This window comes from Muntiacus reevesi, chromosome 4 (genome assembly GCF_963930625.1).
Source record: "Muntiacus reevesi chromosome 4, mMunRee1.1, whole genome shotgun sequence".
NCBI classification, from domain to species: Eukaryota; Metazoa; Chordata; class Mammalia; order Artiodactyla; family Cervidae; genus Muntiacus; species Muntiacus reevesi.
This window is the reverse complement of record NC_089252.1, coordinates 142,413,343-142,422,465: the sequence shown is the minus strand read 5'-3', so window position 1 is coordinate 142,422,465 and position 9,123 is coordinate 142,413,343. Positions and strand designations below refer to the sequence as shown.

General features: G+C 54.9%; 1 protein-coding gene across 1 annotated transcript; it reads left to right on the top strand.

Annotated features, from left to right (window-relative positions):
* Positions 1-913: 913 nt before the first annotated feature.
* HOXC10 (homeobox C10) lies at positions 914-5,968 on the top strand. The gene is made up of 2 exons (XM_065935505.1): positions 914-1,726; positions 4,873-5,968. Exons 1-2 carry the CDS (start codon positions 976-978, stop codon positions 5,148-5,150), a joined length of 1,029 nt encoding a protein of 342 aa, XP_065791577.1. The 5' UTR covers positions 914-975; the 3' UTR covers positions 5,151-5,968.
* Positions 5,969-9,123: the final 3,155 nt, after the last annotated feature.

Below are 9,123 nucleotides of genomic sequence, written 5' to 3'. Positions count from 1 at the left end.
CCAGGCCCAGGCCGCACTCCCTGGTCGGGGAGCCGGCGCTTTGGGTTGCCGGCTTCTGCCTCCCGCGACCCCTAAACCCCTTCGGAACCTCCCTCGACCACTCAGCCCTAAAGCCGTCTTGACCCCTCCCTGGCCTGCCCCGGACACTGGAGACTCCCCGTCAATCCCCGCAGGGAACTGGCGACTCAACCAACTTCCGCGACAGGCGGTCCCGAGCTGAACTCCCAGCCCCAAGGCAGGAGCCCGACGAAGGTCGACGCAGGAGAGGAGAAACTTTAGTTCTGTTCGGGAGTCCTTAACTTTTTCTCTCCCTTTTTCTGCCCACAGGAGCCCTCCCCCAAACCTCACCCCACTCCCATCCCAAGGGAAGAAGTGGGGGCGGGGGCCAAGGCGAGGAAAAGAGGCGGTGAGGAGCGGGGAAGAAGTACCTGAATCGTGTCTTGACCTTTTAATTTGAATTTGACTGTTTTGAGCCCCGAGTTGCCTCGCTCCCTCACTCTCTCCCGCATTTCCCCCCACCTTCTCCCGCCCCCCCTCTCCCCAGGAGTTACAGGCTGGTTCCCGGGTAAGCAAACCCCATTCTCCCTAGAACCCCCGCAACCCCCCTCTACCTCCCTCCTGCCCCCGTCGCCCCGGGGGCCCTTCCTTTGTTCGCGGGGAAGGGCTCCGGCGCCCCTACCCCGAGGCGGCTGCTAGGTGGCGCTGTTACTCCACGCTCCGCACTCCGCCTGCCGACAACTTGACCCCGCTGACGTCACGGCCGTCTGAATCATCAAGGCCATTTTCAAATCCCATTGGTCTAGCCGTCACATGGTGAGGCCCGAATGCGCGGATAATTATGGAGCTGATATTTCCCCCCCTCCGCTTCTTTTCCCTCCCGCCCCTTCAACCGCCCCCCCTCCCGGATGGGGGAAAAAAAAAAGATGTCAGCTCCTCCGCTGTAGTATTGCTCCTTAAAAACCCCTCTCTCTGAAAATGACATGCCCTCGCAATGTAACTCCGAACTCGTACGCGGAGCCCTTGGCTGCGCCGGGCGGAGGAGAGCGCTATAGCCGGAGCGCAGGCATGTATATGCAATCTGGGAGTGACTTCAACTGCGGGGTGATGAGGGGCTGCGGGCTCGCGCCCTCGCTCTCCAAGAGGGACGAGGGCAGCAGCCCCAACCTCGCCCTCAACACCTACCCGTCCTACCTCTCGCAGCTGGACTCCTGGGGCGACCCCAAAGCCGCCTACCGCCTGGAACAACCTGTTGGCAGGCCGCTGTCCTCCTGCTCCTACCCACCTAGTGTCAAGGAGGAGAATGTCTGCTGCATGTACAGCGCAGAGAAGCGGGCGAAAAGTGGCCCCGAGGCAGCTCTCTACTCCCACCCTCTGCAGGAGTCCTGCCTCGGGGAGCACGAGGTGCCCGTGCCCAGCTTCTATCGCGCCAGCCCGAGCTACTCCGCGCTGGACAAGCCGCCCCACTGTGCCGGGGCCAACGACTTCGAAGCCCCTTTCGAGCAGCGGGCCAGTCTCAACCCGCGCGCCGAACATCTGGAGTCTCCCCAGCTCGGGGGTAAAGTGAGTTTCCCTGAGACCCCCAAGTCCGACAGCCAGACCCCCAGTCCCAATGAGATCAAGACCGAGCAGAACCTGGCAGGCCCCAAAAGCAGCCCCTTGGAGAGCGAAAAGGATCGGGCCAAAACCGCCGACTCCAGCCCAGACACCTCCGATAACGAAGCAAAAGGTAAGGCCGCCCGGGCCGTGGTCCGGCTGGGACGCTCGGGCACTGGGTCTTCGTGACCCCGGCCGAGGGCAGGGAGAGGGTTGGGCCGAGAAGGCCCTGGACTGTCCTGGGAATGCGACCCCAGCTTGCGACTCGTGTCTGCTGAGCGCCAGGCTGGTGGCGCGTCACTTGGCTAGGGAAGGTAAGCGGCGAAGTGGAGGTGCAAGGCCGGCAGCGGCGCTGGGCGCCGAGACCGGGGTGGTGCACACCGCGGGCAGCCTGCGGGCGCCTTGTGCTGCCCAGGGCGGGTGGCCGCGCCTGGGTGTGTGCTGCCTTTGGTTTGCTTGCTCTCCGTTGTTGTCCTGGGGGGCTGATGTCCACCCCCCTCAGGTCAGAGGCTTGCAAAAAAGCTTAAAATGGCGATCTTGGGCCAGGGACTAAGGGAAGCTTGGGAGAAGGGGGATTTCGCTTTACTGCGTTTTCCCAGTTGAAAATGTTTCCTGCGAAGCGCGAGTTGTTGTTTGTGGGTCTGATTCCTGTGTGTGGTTTGGGCTCCTGCGGTTTTTGGCTCGGCCGGGGGCCTCGGGCAGCAGAGCTGGGGCCGGAAGAGGTGGAGGTGAAGGGCTGCCCGCTGCATCCCTCCCTCCCCCAGAAGCCTAGGCCGCCTATGGCGTTGGAACAGGGCATTTAGAATGTTGTTAAGTTTTTTGTCTTCCCTTTGAAAATTTTTTTCTTTGCCTTTTTTTCTAGTTGCATTTATAAAAATGTAGTTTTTCCATTGGTTTCCAAAAGCAGCCTACAAATGAGTGGTTGGGAAATTTCTGTGTGCATGGTAAGCGGTTTTCTCCTGCAAGGGAGTGTGGCTTTAGTTGGATATCATTGTGATTTTGGTTGGTGAGGGAAAGCCTAGGCAGAGTTCAAGCTCAGAGTTCAAGATTCATTTATGCTGAAGGAGCTGGGGGCCTTCAGGACCCTTCTCTGACACCTGGAGAAAATGTAAAGGAAACGGAAGCAGTGGAGGGAGGCTGAGGGGGTTTTCCACGAAAAGTTGGAGCAAAAAGCATCAGAAAGGGCCCAACTGGCAGACGGGGTGGGGGCGGATCACCTGCTCCCCATGGCACTGGCTCCTGGAGGCTGTGTGTAAGTAAGGGCTCTTTGGGTGCAGAGGCAGATGAAATAGTGAGAACTGAGCAGACTGAGGGTGGCCTGGGTCTTGTGGCGCTTTGTATATGGATGCGGTGCACACGCATGCCTGGCGGCGACCTGTGTCACACTCACACACTCTCACGCATGCCCTCTCATATATGCACACGCACTCTTTCGGAGGGTGAGGACAGAGCCTCGCCCTCTTGGGTCTCCTCTGCAAATCAAAGGTGGGCCTTGGCAAATCAGCCCATGGAGACCCTGGCCAGAAGATGGGCACGGGTGTGTTCCTGAAGGTGAGGGGGAGAGACGCTCACACACCCACCAAGCCTTGGTGGTGGCACGTGTGCAGCACAGAAGTTTAATTTTATACCATCTCCCCACACCGTGGACTTGGTTGGGGTGCAGAGTTAAGGTAGGAAAAGCTGCAGCCTAGCCCTACCAAAAGCAAAGTCAAGGTTAACAAGCCCACCTCCTAGCTCAAATTGCCCCCATGCCCGATAGATTCTTCTTTCTCTCCTGCCATCCCCACACCATCTAAACCCTCCAGCCCCAACTAATCCCTCTCTGCCTTCTTCCTGTGTCCTTCTTGCCTCCATCCCCCCATTTTGGTACCTCCACCAGGCCAGAGGCAAGCCGGCTTTGGGCCAGACTTCCCCACTTGTAATTTCTCCCCTTCCCCTAAACCCCAATTTAAAAAATCAGTGGCACAGAGTTATATGTGGAGAGCCTTTTAACAATTTGGCAGGAGGCTGCAGGTGCAGAGGTGGGAGCAAAATTAAGGACATTCAAGTGTTTTAAAATAGAGCCTCAAGTTTGCATTTTTCTAGTGCCTCCTGGTTCCCCTAGAGCCCCACCCCACTCCCCATCAAGATAAGATCCAGGAATCTGGCAGTTTCATTAGGCATAGAGGGGGATAGAGCACAGAGCCATCAGCAGAATCCTTTGCTGGGTGTCCCTCTCGGGTCTCTGGACTCTGGGTTTTCTCCCTGGAAAAGATAGCCAAGGTCCCTTCTGCTGCTTGAGGTTCATTTCAGGGAGAATGTGTGCCAGGGGGAGAAGCTATCCATGAGGGAAAGGGAAATACACAGTATATTTAGAGTATCTCCTTATATAAATAGACACACATGTGCATATCTCTGTGTGTGTGCATATGGGGAGGAATGTGTGTCGCTGCAGAAATGCGCATGTACATGCACGCATGCATATCTGCATAGACGAGGCAGGAGATTTCCAGGAGGCTGCATTTCCTCAGGATCTCTCTCCCTTGACCTTAGGTCTCTGGCCAGGGCAGTTGTCTGAGGACCCCTCAGCATGCCCCAGAGCTGTTGCCCCTGACCTCTGCTGCCTGCACAAGCTCCCTGCCTCAGGTACTCCTGGGGAAGACAGCTAGGAGAGGAAAAGCTGGCGATGGAAGATCCAGTGGGGGCAGAGTCGCTCTGTGGCACTTGGGGTGGGAGTCAGCGCTGGGGGTCTGACTCTGGGTGCAGAGATGGCTGCAATGGCCTCTGGTTGCGGAGACTGGGGCAGCCTCCCTGCACTGAGTTGAAAGGGGCCAAAGCTCTCTGGGAATTGCTCGGGGCAGCAGCGGGGTGGCCTCTGTTACCCAGTCTGAGGCCTGGAAAACACCTTTCCTTCTGGTTGGGTTTTTTTTTTTCCCCCAGAGCTGGAAGGGAACAGAGAGGAGGGAGGGTCTGGTGGGGCTTAGAGAGCCCACCAGAGTCAACAAGCTGAGGAAGAGCCAGAGTACTCAGAACCTGCTAAGTCAAGGTGGACTGGGGTGATTTAAATTTAATAGACACGTTGGAGGCAAGTACCTTCTGTCTTTCTTCCCTGTAAGTTTAGACCCCAGAGAAATTCTAAAAGCCCTGAACCCAAGAGGACCCCACCAGCCAGGCCTGTGGGGCGAGAGCAGCTCTCCTGGGCTCCCTTAGCCGCCCCCACAGCAAGCTGGCTAAGGCTGCAGTGCTGCCAGGGTTTGCCTCTTCGAGGGATACTTATGTAAATAATGTTATTTTTAACAGAGGAGATAAAGGCAGAAAACACCACAGGAAATTGGCTGACAGCAAAGAGCGGAAGGAAGAAGAGGTGCCCCTATACTAAACACCAGACGCTGGAATTGGAGAAAGAATTTCTGTTCAATATGTATTTGACGCGAGAGCGCCGCCTGGAGATTAGCAAGACCATTAACCTTACAGACAGACAAGTCAAAATCTGGTTTCAAAATCGCAGAATGAAACTCAAGAAAATGAACCGAGAGAATCGGATCCGGGAACTGACCTCCAATTTTAATTTCACCTGAGCTCGGGGGGCCTCCCCTCCCCCTCCTTTCTCTCCCCCCCACCTTCCTTTCCCCGCCCCTCCTCCCTTTGTGCCTGGTGGTATATTTTTTTTTTTCCTCCCTGAGTATAAATGCAACACGCCTGCAAAAAAGGCAAAGACCTCAGACTCTCCTTCCAAGGGACCTATGGTTCGTGCTCCGAAGATGCGTCCACCTAAAGCATGAGAAATGGGGTGCTGGGGTGTGGGGTGTGGTGTGCCCACATAGATGAGGGTGGGAGTGTGGCTGGTGTGTGTGTCAACCCCTCACTCACGCACGCACTCACACATAGCATCCTGTTCTCCAGGCAAAGTTAAGGTCGAATCCACCCAATTATAGGGGGAAAAAATCAACCAGAGAAGGTCTGTAATCTCGCAGAGCACAGACAGAATCAGAATCGCTTCTTCCTTGCTGCATTTCCTCCTTAGAATAATAGACGTTTTGGAAAGTTCAGCTAGTGTTTGTGTGTTTGTCGTAGCGTCCAGCGCCTCTGCCAAACCCTCTCTGTGTCTTTACTTCCCAGTCGCTCTGAGAATCTGCTTGAAGTCTCGTATATGTACTGCTTTCTGCTCTTCTCCCATCCTCCCAGCACCCCTACATCCTCCATCCACTGCCATCTCAGAAATTCCATTCAGAGGAACAAAAAACAATTTTTAAATTAAAAATAGAACATAGAGAAGCAAAGACAGAATACCCCTCCCCCAAATATTACCCTGTCCCTGTCTGGGAGTTGTGTTATTTAAAGATATTCTGTATGTTGTATCTTTTGCATGTAGCTTCCTTAATGGAGAAAAAAAAATCTTAATAAATTTCCAGAATCGTAATCCTCAAATGGGTGGTTTTTTTGTTTTTTAGTGTTTTTTTGGTTTTTTTTAGCGACACCCTCCCCCCAAAGAGGCTGAGTGTGTGGATGTGTGTGTTTTGTGTTCGACTCATCTCCTAGAGCCTTTCTAGAACGTCTCTTGGCGGGTTTAATGTAAGTGAGAGACCATAACGTTGATTTAAATATTATCCAGGTGACCACAATAAGTCAAGGTCATAAAACAGTAATGTCAGGACGGTCTTGGTGCGCGCGAGAGGTGGATTTTATGATCTGCAAATATAATGTGGTGCTGCAGTAAAAGATGCATTTAAAGGTGACTGGAGGAGGGAAAGAGGCAGAAGCAAACTGCAATCTTGAGGAGCAGACGGATCCCATTGCCTGGGGTGCTGGGCCAGGCGCACCCCACCGCTGCTGGGGGGAACCCCAGGAGCCCCCCACCTATCCAAGGAGAGGAATAAACTTAACCGCCGGAGGGGGATGAGGAGCTGAGCCCCCCCCTTCTCGACAGCAGCAGCAGAAGCGCGGGCAGTGGCAGGAGGAGGAGGCAGCGACAAGGTAAGAGAAGCGGTTTCTTGTTCTTCTCTTGGCGGCGGAGTGGGGACTAGCGGCGTCCCCAGGTGCCCAGCGCGCGTTGGGCAGAGCAGGGTGGAAGGTGTTCTGGACATCTTTGCTTGCTGCGAGCCCAGGCTTGCCCTGTGGCGGCTCGAAGCGGAGGGCAGTGGCCACAAGCTCCCCCTCCCTGACCCACTGCCTTGGGGTTCGGCAGTTAAAGGGGTAAATTGGTGGTTTTTGGCTTCTTTCTTTACTCGGTCACTCCGGGTCGCCTGGAGCTCGACACATGGGTCTTGATGTAGCTCAGTCTGGTCGTCTGCTGGGGGGAGGCAGAAGGAGGATGGGCTGGCGAGGGTTGGAGCTTGAAGCTTAGGTTTTCCTGCTTTCTGCTGGTTTAGATGTGAGCCTTAGCCAGGCGCTCGGTCCCCACTCGCTCTGGCTGTGGGGCTTTGCCAGGCAAGTGGCCTGATTGGAAGAGGCTTTGGAGTGGTTCGGCCACACACGGATGAAGGGAAGCCAGAGTTCAGCTGAGAGACGGAGAGGGTCAGAGGAAACCTAGGAGGAGAGCACAGGAGAGCCAGAAGGGCAAGACAGGGGACCCAGCTCGAGAGTGGAAGGACACTCCAGCTTTCCCCAGGGCCAGGGCCAGAGGCAGGGGGATCGCCCCACTGCGGTGCTGGGGGCGGGGCGGGGGTTTGGCGGCTTGAGGTCCCATTTCACCAGAGTCTCCCTGAGCGATTTGCTTAGTCCAGAAGATGATGAGGCAGTCAGACCCCTTACTCACCCAGCCACCCAAAGTCTACCCTCTAGTCCTTAGGGAGGTTGTGGGGGCGGAAAGGGGGACGGGGCTGAATTTCTTCCTTCCCCAACCCCCTTCCCTCTCCTCCCGATAGATGCAAAGCTGAATCTCCCGCCCTGCTCGCTCAGCTGATCTGTGGCTTAGGTAGTTTCATGTTGTTGGGATTGAGTTTTGAACTCGGCAACAAGAAACTGCCTGAGTTACATCAGTCGGTTATCGTCGAGGGCCCCAACCCACCTATCCCGCTCCTACCCTCCCCAGTGGGACTGCTCCCCAGGCCCCCTCCTATACAGGGCGAAATGGGTACAGATGAGGAGGGCAAGCTGTGAGTGGGGCCGCACGACAAGTCTGGAGAACCCTGGTTTATCCCGTCCACTCCTCAGCCTGTCCCAATCCCCATGCTTGAGGGAGAGTTTTTCCTGCAGCTATTGTTTCCTGGGCCCAGCTGATGGAGACAGACAAAGGAGGTCTAACCAATTCCAAGGAAATTCAGGAATTTGAGAAAGAGGTGGCCTGGCGGGCCAGCTCAGCTGGGTAGCAGGGTGGGGCAGGATGATTAGAAGAGAGAAGACCACAGAAATAGAAAGGAGTCTTTGGAGGGTTAGCTTTTCCCACTTGCCACCCCTAAGGAAAAAAAAAAAATCTGCCTCCAGTAGACTGGGGCTGGAGCTTCTTCTTAGAAAAGTGGGGTGCGTGGGGGGTCCCAGGAGCTGGGGAACTCTGAGCGCCAGCTCAACCACCTCCTCTTCCTCTTGGATAGCCCCATCCCCAGGAGAAGGGCATATTTAGGGTGTTAGTAGGCTAGAAGAAAGTCATCAAGTCCAAGTAGAAACCCCCCACACACACCCTACTGGGAAACATCAGGGCAAGAATCTGGCTCTGGTCTCTTTCTAGCTGTCTGTTGCCCGTAGGCCTTGGTCTGTTGTGTCTGTGCCTGTCAGGCAGCTGCTTGTCTTTGCACTGTGTGGAAAGATCTGGGTGAACGGAGGCTGCCAGCGCCCACCATTATCATATTGTTGGAGAGGTTGTTGGCTGATGCCAGGGGGAGGAGGGGAGGACATGGAGTAAAGGGGCATCTGAGCAATGTGCAACTTTACAAAGCGTCTTCCCCTCCTTGCCCCCTCTGGTTCCTCAGTTCTGGTCCTGGTTGCTAGAGAGAGGGCTCTCCAAAGAGGTTTCTCTGCCTGCAGAGAAAAATGGGGAGGGTCATGGAAAATGGGGAGGTACACCCCTGCTCTCAGACTGGGAAAGAGAAAGTCAAAAGGCAAAGGACAGGTTCTTGGTTCTCTTACTTTGGAACTATTATGATTATTAAAACATTAGAAACTTTCAGACAGGGAAACAAAGTCATGTCCCTGTAACACAGTATATTCATGAAGTTTATTCACGCAGTTGTCTGCTGGGGGCATATATGGAACCTTGCATGTGTGTGGGTCTCTGTTTCTATATCTCTGCCTCCTCCAGGCTCTCCCAGATCCCCTGTATATATTTTTGTGCATACTCATGTATTTTTCTCTCTCTTATACAAAGAGATTCCATGGAGACTAGAGGAGAGAATAGTAATAGAACCTCCCTTCTCCCCAGCTGAAACTGTCAGTCTGTCTTTCTGTCTGCCCCCCAACCCTTTGTAAGGGAAAAAAAAAATCTCTTCCCTTGGAAGGAAGTGCTCAAATCGCCCTATGGCTCCCAGGGAAATGGGGAGGTTTTCAGAGAGGAAGGCCAGCTGGTGCGAGGCAGGCAAGGGCTTCCCCGGTTTGGGAGCCCTTGGCAGTCTCTGAGTT

Bases quoted from the DNA above. Each gene is read 5' to 3' on its own strand.
- HOXC10 (XM_065935505.1), top strand. From the start codon at position 976: ATGACATGCCCTCGCAATGTAACTCCGAACTCGTACGCGGAGCCCTTG. The intron at 1,727-4,872 runs GTAAGGCCGCCC...TATTTTTAACAG, and splicing joins CTCCGATAACGAAGCAAAAG to AGGAGATAAAGGCAGAAAAC.